This window comes from Limulus polyphemus, unplaced genomic scaffold, assembly GCF_000517525.1.
Source record: "Limulus polyphemus unplaced genomic scaffold, Limulus_polyphemus-2.1.2 Scaffold357, whole genome shotgun sequence".
NCBI classification, from domain to species: domain Eukaryota; kingdom Metazoa; phylum Arthropoda; class Merostomata; order Xiphosura; family Limulidae; genus Limulus; species Limulus polyphemus.
This window is the reverse complement of record NW_013665967.1, coordinates 426647-443187: the sequence shown is the minus strand read 5'-3', so window position 1 is coordinate 443187 and position 16541 is coordinate 426647. Positions and strand designations below refer to the sequence as shown.

General features: G+C 35.5%; 1 protein-coding gene across 1 annotated transcript in view; it reads right to left on the bottom strand.

Annotated features, from left to right (window-relative positions):
- The window catches only part of LOC106457652 (neurexin-1-like), a 206004-nt gene that overhangs the window by 5696 nt on the left and 183767 nt on the right, over positions 1-16541 (bottom strand). Inside the window, exon 16 of the mRNA XM_022383663.1 lies at positions 508-755. Within this exon, the coding sequence (XP_022239371.1) occupies positions 508-755 (248 nt within the window). The remainder of the gene's footprint in view (positions 1-507; positions 756-16541) is intronic.

Sequence of the window (16541 nt, the reverse complement as noted above, 5' to 3'; positions counted from 1 at the left end):
TTGTGTTCTATTATAAAGAAATGATTGTTGCATATACCGTAGTTATTTTTCTAATTGTTTGAACCTTGAATACCCAAAGTGTGAAATTTTTTATGGGTTTTTGTTTGTAGTGCCACTCAATAAATGGCGCAGGAGTTTTGGTTACATACACAGATACTGGCATGAACGCTACATCCATTATAATAAGATATGAGATTATTTAAAAGAATGGTTAGCGAATAAAACTTTTTCTTGAAACTGTGTAAATACTATTAGACAAGCTAGCTAATATAACTTAGTAATATAAATCTAAATATATATATATATATATACGGATTTGGTATGCTTTTCTGTGTCATTCTATAGTGAAGCTAGGGATAAAAAGGGGAAAGAAAAAATAGTTATTTAGAACACAATTATTCAAATTAATTGGTTGAGTTTTCAATACAGCAAGATACTTTCATTTAAGTGTGGTTGATCCGTTAAACAGAAACCACTTTCTAAATATTTTCTATTGCATACACATACCTGTTGCATTTGTGCGTGGAAACCAAATTTTTGATTCGAGTCGAATGGGATAGACATAAGGAGTTCCACATCTCCTTCTGTGGTCATTCTAGGATCATTTTCTGTTCCTAGGTCTAATAGACGAAGACCATTGAACACCAAGCCAGCAAGAATACCTTGAAAGGATCGTTCAATTTTTCCACCCACCGGGTTCTTTTTCCCACCAATTTGAGCCTTGGAGTGGCTGTTGAATACAGTCAGTTGTCTCCCTAAAAATATGGTTGCAAATTAGAACATTGCACTGGTTGTTAAACCTGCTCACCTTTTTCCTGAAATATGGGTCCAAAGTAAAATACTGGAATGGATGCTGAACATTTAGTTCTCTCAGTAGAAAATATACGTAAATTGAAATACAAAGCTAGCTTAGCCTACTTGGAGTTTTCAACCTGAACAACAACTGCGACTTTTAAGCTAAATGATCATGTCAGAAATCTCAAGATTCAGGAGAAATGCTGATCAGCAGGGTCGAGTGTAACCAATCAGCATCATTCACTGCCTACAAGTCTATTCTAAGCTAAATAACGGGTTTGTTTGTTGTTAAGCACAAAGCTACACAATGGGCTATCTGTGCTGTGCTGTGACCGCCACGGCTATCGAAACACGGTTTTTAGAATTATAATTTTTTAGACTCACCACTGTTGGGCCTAAATAGCGGGACTGACTTATATACTTATAACGTTCACACGGTTGAAAGTAAGTATGCAGCGTGTTAAGCAGCAAATCATGGTTTGAACTTTTAACCATTAGATCACACTCAGCACCACAAAGCAGTTTCATTTGGAAAGTTGGATGCATATTAAATGCGATAATTGTCTTAAAAGAAAACTTGTACGTAAATAAAAATACTGGAGTATCTATGGAACATGCTCAAATTTCTCAATATGAAATTTACCTAGAAACACAAATAATAAAGTAGTTGTTGAATGCATTTAACTGGTTCAGTCTTCAGATGGGAAAAATTAACAATCAGAACATAATAACCTAAGTGTGAGTCTCTCACGAAGAACGAAGTTAAAAAAATAGAGCATTGTATTTAAAGTGCAACCCCTGGCGTATTGTATAAAATAAATCATTAATAGAATACTCTAACCAAGCTTTGATCTTTGATATATAAAAGTAACAATTAGAACAAAGAACTAAACCGGGAGTATTTGTTATATTATATCAGATGAATAATTCAAGCAACGTAATAAATATTTTGGTCTCGCCCCTCAGTGGCACAGCGGTATGTCTGCGGATTTACAACGCTAGAAACCGGGGTTCGATAACCGTGGTGGGCAGAGCACAGATAGCCCATTGTGTAGCTTTGTGCATAACTACAAACAAACAACAATGTGGGTCTCTGGCGAATAAAATTTACCATTACAGAAATGTAACAATTTTTTGGGTTTCTGGTGTGTGAAATTAACAAGTAGAACACTGTAGCCAAATTAAGTCTTTGGAGTAAAAAAAATAACAATTAATATAAAGTAACCAAACTTTTAGTATCTGGCTTGTAAAATTAACAATTAGTATAAAGTAACCATTTATGGTTCTTTGTTGTATAAAATTAAAAATCAGAGTAATCTAACAATTGTTTGGGTGTCTGATGGATACAAATCAATACTGAAATAGAACACAGTTATCAGCTTGTACTGCTTTCGTATTAAATAAAATTAAGACTTAGAACACAAAAACTATTTTTTTCGTTTTAAGGCGTATAAAAGCAACAATTAGAACATTATAACTACTCTTTAGGTCTCTGGTGTATAAAATTTAAAAGTAAAAACATTATATTCAAATTTTGGTTCTTTGATATGTAAAATAAACAATTAAAATGCCCCCCACCCCAGTGGCACAGCGGTATGTTGGGTTTCTGCTGATGTAAAGAATTGAAAAGTAGAACACCGTAAAAAACTATGGGTGTATTTGGTGTACTGTATAAAATTTATCATTAGAGCATTGTAACCAAATCTTGAGCTTCTTTTGTAATGGGTTGAGAATGTTATATTAAAACGACTTTGAATATGCAAACCAGCAAGTTACGTTATAACAACAATCAATATAAAGTCACGACGGTATGAATTGTATCAGAATTACATTTTGACATTGTTTGGCGTTGCGTAGGTAGTGTAATGTCACCGAAAATTTATTGCTTTTGAAAAGGGTATGTAACAGCCCTTTCAGAAGCAAAGCATTCACACGCTCAAATTACAGAATTGTGTTCAGATCGAAGATTTAGAATTTCCAGGCCCCGAGGGTACTCCTTGTACTTAACGGTATTGGAAAACAAGGGAATATGGATTAACCTGGGTAACAAAATTATTCAGAAGGAAATTGCAACAAGTCATATCCCTGCCATAGTTAGCAGAGTGAAGCGTCTTTTAACAAGCGAGAATACATGAATACAAAAGTCAGTGCCAAAAGTCGTCTATGTGCCCCAGGCAACAGTGCACAACATAATCAAAAAGGAGCTCCGTCTGGAAACGAGGCTAACAGTATACATGGTCACTAAGATAAAGCTTCCAGTCACACCTTGCGTTCAGCTGTTGCATACATGAAGCAGTTGGAGAATAAAATTGGTATTTCTGCAATTCCATATGTGCTATTCCTAATAATAATAATTAATGTTATTCCATACGAAAATATGATGCTAAAGTCGATGGATGCAAACATCTATGGATTTCTATACGATTGGATTGTTAAAATTAACACTTAGAAACTGTTGTTCTCGTACGTTAGATGAATTACAGAAATTCAACAGAGAAGTGTGGAGTGCTTTGGACATGACAGCTTTTGACGGAGCCTTTTGGAATGATAGCTACCCTGCAGGGCTATTTTTTAAGAAACACGGTCATCAGTGTTTCCTTGAGGAAATGCTTTGCATTTTACAAATCCAAAATACAAATTTTGAATCAGAAACAGCAGTTCTAATTATCATTGATTTTCCAATAGGGTATTCACAATACTTATTGTTCCAATGATAAAGTGATGTAACATCATAGTATTTAACGCATTCTCCATCCTTTATATAGTATAGTAGAAGTCTGATGGCGTTAACTCTACTTCAGTAGAAATCATCGCTAACGTCAACACGATGAAATACAATATGACATGAGTGGAATTACAGTAAGTCAATATTATATTTATTTATTACATTAAAATTGTTAATAATAATTTATTATCCAAGAGCTTCAAGTTGCCACTCTGTCTCCTGGATTAGTTTTCTTATGACCCATGTTGGTGTATTTAAATCAACGTTTAACCTACAAAACGCACTGAGTTCTACAGACACATTTCGTTGTAACATAATATGAAATTATAAATTCACATAGGTAACTTCTACAATGATCAACTGACTGTGTAGCACAACTGCTGTTTTTAGCTCTGGATTAGATCCACAAATAAAACATAATAATTAAACTGGGTTTCTTGTGTACAATTAACAAACACAGCTTTGTAACCAAACTTTGTTTTTTTTTAAATAAAATAGAAAATTAAAAAAATAGTAACAAATCACTCCTGGCATGGTCAGGTGGTTAGGGCGCTCGACTCGCAATCTGCGGGTCGCAGGTTCGAATCCCCGTCCCACCAGACATGTTCGCCCTTTCATCCGTGGGGGCGTTATAATGTGAGGTTCAATCCCATTATTCGTTGGTGAAATAGTAGTCCAAGAGTTAGCGGTGGGTGGTGATGGCTAGCTGCCTTCCCTCTAATCTTACACTGCTAATTTAGGGACGGCTAGCGCAGATAGCCCTCGTGTAGCTTTGCGTGAAATTCAGACAAACAAATAACAAAATGATACGTAAGATTAATAATTAGAACACAATAATCATTCTTCAGATATTTTATGATTAAAAATTAATAATTAAAACACTATAACCTTTAGATAGGCTTGCCTCGCTCCAGGGTGTGGTTTATTTGTTTGTTTGTTTTGAATTTCATGCAAAGCTACACTAGGACTATCTGCATTAGCCGCCCCTAATTTAAAATGTAATAGAGTAGAGGGGAGGCAGCTAGTAAACACAATTCACCGTCAACTATTGGCCTACTCTAATCGAAAATGAGATGTATCACTTTATTATAACGCCCCAACAGCTGAAAGGGCAAGCATGTTCACTGATAGGGTTCAACTCTCTGACTTGCAGATTGGGAGTTAAGCACCCTAACCAGCAGGCTATGCCAGGCCATCATGGTGTGGACACAGACACAAGGTCAAACTGATACGAGAATCTGTGCGTAAACTAAAATTTAGAAAAATGCTTGAATATAACTTACTACAGATATATTCTTAACTAGTTATGGAAGGGTGAAATTAAAAGTTATCCTAACTGTCACTCTTATATCACACACACACGGCACCAAAGTGCGGAGTGCATATTTGCGGCAATGTTTCAAACCATGAAACAGTCCTGATATGCTAACACAAGACCACCCCCAGCCCATTTATTTTATACTACTGTAGTCATACTAGAATTTCTGGAGTAGTTGCTTGTTTTATTGACAGTTTAACTTTTGAAACAACAACGCTAACGATCATAAGACAAGCTTACTAATTTTTCTGTTTATTCACAAAAATATAAAGATAGTTAAATTAAAATCTATGGTTAGTCTACAGCAGTTATTACCAAACACTTGTAAAATTAAATAACCAACAAATGGCTGTTGTTAGAAGAAGGTCAAAGGCAGAAGGATCTTCAGTTCCAACACAGTCTTAGCTAACATAACTACAACTTAATGATCTCAATACGAGCTTAAATTTTCAATTTTAATATATTCTCTTATCGATCACGTACTCATTGTTAACCTTGATATTGTACGTAATGATAATTTACAGGTCTAAAGAAGCAAAGGTTCCAAATTTCTGGACTGGAACCAAAATTAACCAAATAAGTCATTAGTAAATCTCTCAAAAACGTTTTACATAAATAATGTAGAACAACAACAAAAAGTTCAGTATTAGTAATAACGGGTAAGTTATGAAACAAAATGACTTTAGTTTATATACAGAATTTGTAGTAAATAAGTCATGATCCTCACCGATAAAAATACCAGCAAATTTGTTTTAATCAGCAAATAAAATTATGTTACAAGTGCAAAAAACTGTTGTTTAATCTACAAGTACAAATATCTTCAAGGAATGAGGCAACTATAAGCATGTTAGGGTCTTTAAATACTTAAATAGTGATTAAACAACTACTATAAGATTATAAAAGAAAAAAATCGTATTAATTCATTAAGTATAATAAGTAATTCCACTGAATGCAAAGAATCAGAAAATGAAAGATGTAGGTAAAAAGCGTTTGTTTTTATGCAAAGTTACTAAGGCTAACCACCGCCGTCCTTATTTTTGTATTATTGACCAGTCAGCAACACTTAACTATTCACCATCAACGCTAAGGGCTTGACCTTCATTCTTATAATGCACCCATAGGTGAAAGTGCGGGAAATATTTTGTGATATTGCACGGTTCGAACCTGGCTCACTAGCTCCTAAATGTAGAGCTCTACCACAGAGACAAGCTGTACCCAGCTAAGAAGCAAACAGAATTTTTGATACGAGTAATCTATCTTTATATCAGTCTTTCTCTTGTTAATTAAAAACGTTTCATTGATATTATCAATATATTGTAACAATTTCAGTAAATTAATGTTTTGTGTTTCACTCAACGAACCCCTTACAAGCTGTAATTTATTTTACTTCACACACACTTTGTAATATCTATGAATAGCGACTTCAGTCCACAAGTTTCTAATGTATATCTATTTCAACTTGGATTTTTATTTACAGCAAAATGCAATAAAGAAGATTATATCAACATTGAAAAAAAAATATTGACGATAATGGTTTACCAAATTTGTAAGACTTCCTTGACAATTCTAAACTTATTTTCTATTACGATACATTCTACTAAAATTCTTTTAACTCCAAAGAATTACTTGGACAGTTGGAATACGTGATTCCAATATTGTTAATAAAACACTCTTACAGTTTCCAAGTTTTACATTTCCTAATACAAATCTGAAACAGATGATGCTACAATAGACTTTCTTCAAGATTTCTTGGTCTAAGCTCATAATTCATGTTATTCAAGGATGTTTGGGATCCTGTATTTTGAACAAAATATTTATTCAATTCTGTGGAAAAATTCAACATCCTGTTTGCTAACGTTTATTTCAGGATTAAAATTTTTACAAAATATCACGACATTTTCGACGTTCTTATGTCTACACACTACACACATATTACCATAGGCTTCTAACCATGACGCAGAAAGGGAAATTGCCACCCTATTTTGAGGCCTGGCATGTTGATCTGGTGGTTAAAGTGCTCGACTCACAATCATTGAGGGTGCGGGATCAAAACCTGGTACGGAATACGCTCGCCCTTTCAGCCGTGGATACGTTATAATATGACTATTCGTTGCTAGAGTTGGCGGTGGGAACTGTTGGTCCACAGTTCAAATTAGGGGCGACATGTTGGCTAGTTGTTTTCCCTGTGGTCTACAGTTCAAATTAGGGGCGACAGCAAATAGTCGAAGTAGCTTTGCCATAAACAAAACAACTAATCACCCAACTTTGAATATTTTGTTTAGCAAAAAATAGTTCTCGCTTCTCTTTCTAGCTCTTCCTAATTTTAAACAAAACTAGACGCCCATGTATATTATCCGAGAGCTCTCAGCGTTAGCCGTCCCTAATTTTGAAGTAATAGACTAGAAGAAAAGCAGCTAGTCAACCCTACCCAATCTTTACCCACCAACAGTGGGATTGCCCGTCACACCATAAAGTTCCTACAGCTGAAAGGGCGAGCATATTTGCTGACAGGAGTCGATCCCGCGACCCGCAAATTATGAGTCGAGTGTTTTAACTAACATGCCATCTGGTCTGTATATTACTATTCCTTTTTATATTTATTCAATAAAGAAATAACATTATCAACATTTTGCGTGTGTCGGCGACTGTTAACATTATATTTCTCTAGCTATTGTAAGTTACGTAACAGCTTATTATATATAATAGCCAGACCTAAATTTGTTTAATCAAATTAGTATTTCTTAATATTATTAGTTGTTGCATTTGATATTGTTATTTCATTATTTATTAGCCCACCTTATTAGTGTAATTATTTATTCATCTTCATATATTTTTCGGCAGGTTTTAAAGGTCTGCTCGCCATATATGGGAGGTGTGGTTTTGGCATCTGGTAGGACGTTTATATACCATACTTGTAGTAAGTTCTGGAATTTCTCTCTACTGTAATACTTTAGATAATTTAATTAAATGTGTTCTACAATATAATGCCCCAATTATTTATTGTTTATCTACATATATATATTAGATGTAATTCCGCAGGGTCCTCGAAAGTGTTCTGTTTCAAGACTAATTAAAACCAAAATAAAGAGTAACAAACATATTTATTTCTTGCTTTTAAATTCATATGTCATGGTGTGTTGTAGCCTAGAGAGTGCATAATTCTTCTCGTCATTTATTGCGTGCGTACGTTTTACCGACGTCACGACAGTACAAATTGCAACGTTAAGCGTCCCTAATATGACGTCATTTTAGTGTCTACTGACTGACTGACAGACAACACACACTACTGTATAGTGGTGCGACAGGTGACCCTTCCAGACGGCTTTCGGCCCCTTTCGGGGAAATAAAGCGGAGTTGTCTGTCTGTCTAGTGTCGCATGTCATTGAGAGGAACTGGTTGAATTAATTTAGTAGAGGAATTCAAGCGAATCTCCCAAATGATCGAGTTTAAATGGACAAACAATTAGACAAATCTCTGAATTCTTTGTTTGTATTTAGGTTTTTATTTCTCTAGAGCAGGAAGGGTCAGGTGCGCTTACAACCTTCCTTTACGGTTGGTTAATTTTTCATCTGTTGATACTGTATTATGGGAAAATATTATTTTTATTACTACATAAAGGTCATAGCTTGTATCCTGTGCACGAGTACTGCGGTTTAACCCTTCTAAAGCTATGTTCATGTATGTAATGCATTAGTATTTACAGTGTAATACTTACTAACTCTTTATTCGGTTTGTGATACAGTCTTTCTCATTACGAACAGTTCCAAATGATGAACGTAACATTCACTAACTTAACTAACTAGTTGTGTATTTATACAAATACTCTTTATTTCAATACACACATAATTCATTAATCTAGTGAGAGAGTTACCTGCTAGCAGTAAGTGGCTTGTTCTAATACTTATAATAGATATTAATTGGGGAGAGGTATTCAGGATTATTTCCATCATGTGTGCAGTAGCAGTCTAAGTCATGTAATGGCTCGTTTTTCGTTTCTATGGATATTTTTGTGAAACTAGTTGAACGCGTTACTTTGGAGACTGTCAATTGTATGTTTGTATAATTATATAGAAAACCTGGTGACGTTGATTTGGAGGCTCTGAATGCTGCTGTGAGTAATGAATTTTGTAATGTTTTATTAATGACAGAGAGCATTATTGCTCCATTAAACTGGCATGCGTATTCTATATTTGGCCGTATGTATTGTTTGTTTGTTTTGAATTTCGCGCAAAGCTACACGAGGGCTATCTGCGCTAGCCGTCCCTAATTTAGCAGTGTAAGACTAGAGGGAAGGCAGCTAGTCATCACCACCCACCGCCAACTCTTGGGCTACTCTTTTACCAACGAATAGTGGGATTGACCGTCACATTATAACGCCCCCACGGCTGAAAGGGCGAGCATGTTTGGTGGGATGCGGATTCGAACCCGTGACCCTCAGATTGTGAGTCGAGCGCCTTATCTACCTGGCCATGTCGGGCTAAAGCAATGGAAGACTTAGCCTGTGTTCTTAAGCATTTCATGCAGGCATCTGAAACAGCTGGACTCCAAAAAAAGCTGCACAATGTTTGGTAAAAGTATAAATACAATCTGGCTCTAGTCTCCATTGAACATTTGAGGGATGAGTACTTTTTGGACTGCAAAACAGTCATCACAGATTTGCCCCAGATGTTTGAGTCAGTGAAAAAGAGAGGGATTTTATGACTAGCTTGGATACTTATGTAGATCATCTGTGCCAGTTTTATGGTAAAACCGATCCTAATTCCTTCACCTAGACATTATCCTGTAAAAGAGAGACGAAGTGTTTGCTTTGCTTGTGGGATGTTGGAGTACTTTTGAACTACCTATACCTTGTAGAGGAGCAAATAAATGTCTATGGGTTTCACCTAATAATGCAACAGATGTAGGAGATCCAATAGTCGGCAGTGAATACTACTGCTACAACTCCACATATTAGAGAAATACAAATTGGGCCTTGCAACTGACTTAGGGAGGGCAATGAACAACTTACATCAAAAATTGTGGTGGTAACCCCAGCTCCCTCAGGGCTGTTTGGATATTTGTGTGTGCCTGTAGGAGTACAAGGGAAATAGTTAGAGATCCTGGTTAATACAGAAGTGAAAAGAACACTGGTAGATCATGTGGTACATCAGACCTCCTAGGAAATCTAGCACTTGCGCCAGTAGACTTGAACTTTATTCTGATGAATAAAAATAAAATAAATGTGAATGGAGAGTCACACTCTGGCTAAGCTTGGGGCATTGCTTAAAGAAAAGATTAACTTATTACCAACCTCAACTATCGCAATGACATTATTAGAATGGAGATACTGTGCATATTGTCAGTCAGTTGTCTGAGCAACTGATGAACTAATATTACATGAGAGAGTTATCCAACTTGGTTGGATTGACCTCAGTGAATTGTACATGTGCATTTTAGAGAGAAAGTCACAGTAGCCCAATGAACATAAATGGAGTCCCATGGTTCACTACAGACAAAGTTTAGTATGCTGATGCCTTGTAATGTGGTTATAGACCCAACTCATAAGCTAATATGTCTTATGTCTAGGAAGTAAGAAGAATACGGAGATAAAATCCTAGTGATATTGTAAAATTAATGGATAGTTGGTTATCAAAGTGCATATTGGAATGCTCATTGACATGGTAAGAAAGGTGAGTGATGTTAATTATAATGCTAAGATTGCGTCCAAAAGTGAATACTAAGTTAACATGTCTGAGATTGCTAGTTGAGTATTGTGTTGAAAATCTTGACTCAACACAGCAGTAGAAACTCAGTGACTTGTTGATGGAATATATCAATGTATTTGTTGGACCAGATGACGGATTGGGTTGGTCAATAATCACACAACATCACATAGATACAGGTGAAGCATGTCCACTTAACCAACCACTATAGGCCTTTTATATACACTTTTTTGTTATACTGTGGGTAGAGAAGGAATCTCTATGGATCTTGATAAAATAACAGTGATGAGAGATTAGCGTCATCCTATGACCAAATGAAAAGCCCACAGTTTTCTCAGTTTTGCATTGTATTACTCGAGGTTTGTGGCCAATTTCTCCAAGACTGTCTCATCATTATTAGCTCTCACTAAAGCGAGCTTTAGTAAAGGCCCTAGTTTTGTCATATCCTTGACATGATTGTGAGTTCATATTAAGACACCAATAATAGTGACAGTGGAACTGGAGCAGTTGCAGGATGAAATAGAAGATATCATACACTCACATCTCATGAATACAGATAATGTACGAGTAATGAAGATATTTTTTGCAGTTGTGGTCTTCATAATTGACTTTTGGCAACACTTTTGTTGTAGAAAGCTCACTGTTCGAGTAGACCATGTATTGCTGAAATGGTTGATGAACTTTATAAACTCTGAAAATAACACTGCTACATGAGTATGATTTACCGTCCACTACGCTGTCCATTCATTGAATATTGTGATCATGGCTATCATGTGGGATTTAAGATCATTTCTGTCAGAGAAATGACGATCCATACAGTAGGCTCCTAAGGACACTTTGGGAAGATCAGTTGAACTAACCAGAACCAACATAGATGGATTGTCCTTGCCTTGAAGCAAGGTAAAGCACCACCAGCTCACATTGAGGATTGTAGCATGGGCACCTGTAACCTATGACATGTATACGAGCAGTTATGAAAGCAGGAAGGCATGCTGTACAGTTGTTATCATCAATTCAGCATGGGTTATAACTAGTAGTTCCCAGAGATTTTAGGCATGAGATTTTCCAGAATTTGCATAAACCAAAGAATGGGGAGCACCAAGGTGTCACACACAATTATAACAATATTTGACGGCAGTTCTTTTGGCCACATTGGAGCCTAGACATTCAGAAAAGGTGTGAATATTGTACAGTGTAAGTCCTGCAAGGTGTTGTTGATTCTTCTCTACAGAGCATATCTCTGGATATCACTGTTTCGCTACCTGAGATGGAACAAAGTCACCTGAAAATACTCGTAGTCATCAAGTACTTCATGACGGGCTGAGGAATATCAGTTAGGCGATATTTCTATACTAGATGAACTGTGGAAGCGGTTGATAGCCTAGTTTATAGCACCTACAGAGATAAACATGAATCAGTGAATTAACTTAAAGAGCCAACTGTTCTCTGATTTGTGAAAAGTGATGTTTGTCGAAAGGATAAGCATTCTGCCTTATGAACTGGGATGATGATTTACTCTATGCCATGGTGGCGTGCCATTCAACTGAAAAGGGATCAACAGGTTGTTCACTTAATATGAAGTCTTGCTTTCTATAGATGTGATGTATGGTCTTCAACCTAGGAGAGATGCCCCATATTGTCTACAAGAATATGTAGAGTGGTTATAGTCTGCGCACAAGCTTAGAAAGGATGCCATATGACAAAAAAGATGCAATGATGTGAAGGAATTAATGTACCAGAGTGGAGACTGAGTGTGGCCTTGATATGTACTAGCAGTGAAAACGCTTCTTGGCTGCACTTGACAGGTCCCAATGAGTCAGTCCTCCACATACGAGTTTTAGCAGTTAAGAGGCATGCAAAAGCATTTAGTATACGTGAACCAGTTGTGTCCATACATGATCTATGAAGTTCTATCTGGAGAATGAGCTTGATCTAGAATTAGAAGAGGAGATTGTTTAGTCAGATGAGTTAAAAAACAGGGTTGTATCTTACTCTAATCTTGAAGAAGTAGAGGAATGAGCTGATAGTACTAATATGGCTGTTCAGGATGAGTCACAAGATGTAGTGCTGGATATAAAGGTAAGAGATAGCTCCAATGGCATATGAACCACTGACAATGACCCCAATCAATATGGCTGGGACTAGTCTCCATCATAAGTTAGGAGAGCTGGTGCCAGTAAGTGTAATTTCTAGTTCATTAACAGTTGAAAAGGTATAGTGACTTGCTTTCTGAGTTACCAAGTGAATTTTCCTAAGGCAAAATGTCATAGACGTTTTATAAGAATTACTCACCTTTTGTAGCTGAGTGCAATAGCACTACAGGGAATAATAGATGATTTTCACTAGGTCTTTCCTGGTATATCTGAAGAGGATATGACTTTGCTACTTATAATAATGGAGTTGTGTTTCTGTTGAGTGTATATTGATATATGGTATATACTGTACTACCAGCATGAATATTAATCCTGACTGATGATCATTTGGGCTGAAAAATGTGAGTTTAGCTGAATTATTTTGGTGCTTAATTATAACATGTTGAGTTTTACACCTCCTAGAGTTCAGCACAGTTCTACCCACAATTATCTAGATGTAACTGCATGATGTAAGTCGAGAAGGTTACCAAAGTAATTTGTGTGGAAGCCAGAGGCAATTTGTTTTAAGCTATCAGTGTGTGTGATAACAGGTAATGAAGATGTATAAATATATACATATATATGTCAATATACGTGTATAAATAAATATATGTGTGTGTTTGATCTTACATGTATATGTGAACATCACATAAATTCATACATGAGTGTTGTATAACATAAATAAATGAATTATATAAAGAGTACAACTATAAAGCAACAAAGAATGGAAACAAAGGATTTGATTAGGTTTTAAGACTTTGTGATATGGAGATAGTTGTGATTATGGACCTGTAAGATATTTGATGATACAGTGCACTTGTTATTTTTATTAATGCATTAGTGTATCATTACAGAAAATTTTGTTGAAAAATTCAACAATTAATGAAGTTTTTATGGTAGGATAAGAGTAATGGAAAGACTCTCACTAAATCTGAAAGAAAACACAGTGTTAACTATTGTGTTAAGTGCGTTTTCACTGGAATAAACAAATTAATGCACTCCTCGACCAAGGTGTGAATTTAATGTTTATTAGCTTCAACTTAATTGTTAAGTTGAGGACTAACCTACAGTACATAAGAGAGAAAACTGTGGTATGTAAATATTACATGTATTTCTGCCTTCTTATTATAATATAGTATTATTCTGAATTTATCATTTATTATGTATATGTGTAGGTTTCACATAAAATATAGTTTATAAAGTTATAAAGTTCATTTCTTTTTGTTTCCTTTATTTATTTTTCATTGTCAGGAGATAATACCTGTTCAGTCTGTGGTCCATGACAGTAATGCTGCGTGTTGAACAGGAATGTCACCAGCAATGTCCTTCACTGGTAGGGTAAACGATATTTCGAGGTTACAGCCTCCTATGTTGAACGAAAATGAACAGTTATGTGGTTATCTTTAGATTTTATGGATAAAACTGATGTTTCCTGTTAAGTAATAAATGTAACTACAAGTAGGTTGGTTGAAAGGAAGACATCTTGAGGGAAGCAAACCTACTGACCAGTTCATAAGTCTAGTAAAAACGCGAACCTCCAGAGTCTAACGAAAGTATGTACACTATGATTTGGGTATTTGACAAAGAAAAATAGTTCTAAATTTGTCTTATACATCATGTCCAGTCATTTTATTTATTAGCTTAAAATTCAGTTAGTTTAGTTAAATTCAGTATTATTTAACGATTTTTTTCTGCCAACCTTCCTTTTATAAAGCAGACCTACCTATTACTCTTTGCAGAAACCACTTTAAAATGAAAACATCACAGAATGAGAAGAAATTTTGGGGCTGTAACCATAAGATTTTATTGGAGAAGTTTCTGATTTTGCTTGTATGTATGTTTCCTTTATTTGATATAATGAATAAACGACTTTAAAGGAACGCTTCTCATTGTTGCAATGGCATTTTTGCAAGTAGAAGTACTTTTGAACGAGAAGGAAGCTGTCAAGTTCAAAATTTCTCTCCAAGACATAGGACTTTTGCTTATGTTGCAAAAGTCCCTGACATCAGTCTCTCTGCAACCACAGTCTTACGAAGAGCAGTTGACATTTGAAGTACTCTGAATGGTAGATAAGGCGTTACCCCTGCAAGGGAAGCACAGCTAGGGGTTGTTGTGGTGGAATGGCACCTGTGAGTTTGAAATCATATAGGACTATATAATGTCATCTCTACAGGACTCCCAGGCCATTGCAAGCCAGAATAACACAACCCTAACTCTCGTAATAATGTTATAACGTAAGAACTATATTTTGTTATTGCTACTTGATTTACTTTTTAGGCTGGGATAGTAATATGGTTGAAAAATCGAGTACTAAAATGGCATCATGACGTTTGGCTTCTGACACATCTGATGAAATGAAACGCTGTCGGACAGTTTGAGAAAATCACTCCTCTTATCTAGCTGAGTGGTGAGAACTTTGTAAAGCATGCCATCTGATCCATATTAGATTCTCTCCTATATATCATGAAATGTATGGTGATTATACCTGAAGTAAAAAAAGTTGTTTCTTCTGAGTGTAAGTTGGTTATAGTAGTAATGTTACAAGTATTAATCCTAGTTGACAATGATTTTAGCTGAAAATTCTTAGTTTGGCTGAATTATGCCATAGATTATTTGTTTTGTAATGCTAAAATGAATATCAGTTGCGTTTGACAACTTCTATATGGCAACACATTATGGTAATGTAGCTACTATGATATAGCTTTAGTTGGAACTAGAGACAGCCTGTTATAAGCTTCTAGAGTATGTCACAATATTTAATAGTGATATAGGTATGTAGCAATATATTTATATATGGTCTTGAATGTTACATAAAGTCATTCATAAGTGTTGTATAACAAGAATGAATCGATTGCATGAAGAACACGAAAGCAAGAAACATGTATGTGGAATCAAATAATTTGATCTTAGATGCTAAGACTTTTTGAAACGAATTTAACTGCGATGGCTGACTTAGAAGGTATTATTTGAAGAAACAGTGCACCTGTTATTTTCACTAATGCTAGTAAGAGAATGTTTCAATCCTGAAATTGAAATATACGGCAGGTGCTGAAATTTCATGAAAAACATGACTAACAAAGAAACTCATGCTTTTTCTGAGAGAAAACACAGTTTTATCTGGTGTTTTCCATAAAGAGTAATGCGGGATATTTTGATTTAGCCAAATTGAAATATTTATAAGCAGGTGAAATAATCAGTAGCTTATGAAATTCGCAGACAGTAGCTTATATATATATTATACTAATATAAAATTAGTTTTTGTTTAGTAGTGATGTAATATTTTAAGTTATGCAGATTGAAATACTTTATTAAGCTCACAGCTCTAGTGAGTACTTTTCTATCACTGTTTCAGTGCAACACGCAGATGCAAATACAAATGTAACTATATTAGGGAAAGATGAAAAATAAAACCCACATGGTGAAACCTTTGTAGATCATACCTAAACTAATATTAGACTTGCAACCATGAAGGTCTCTAAAGGAGTCAATGTTAATGTTAGTGGATTATAAAGGTCAAATGTATAGGTTGATGTTACCTACTCAGAGTAGTCAGCTCATGTGTGTAGGAGCCAGTTTACAGTCTTGACTTCTATTCCCTCCTGTTAAAATTGGGCTTTATCATTAAATGTAATGAAGACCAGTACGCCTAGGACTTCTTCTATGGTGAAGGTGCAGACTATGGCATAAATTCTAGGGCTACAGCCTGGTATTTACGATGGCAAAGCCGATGGATGAGCATTGCCTCTGCTGAACCATGCTAATGCATCGGATATGGGAGAGCTCACCATGTCTAAAAAAAAACAATTATGATTCTATTTAATTATTTCCTGCATAGGAATATTGGTGAAAATGGGCTCATTATAAAAACG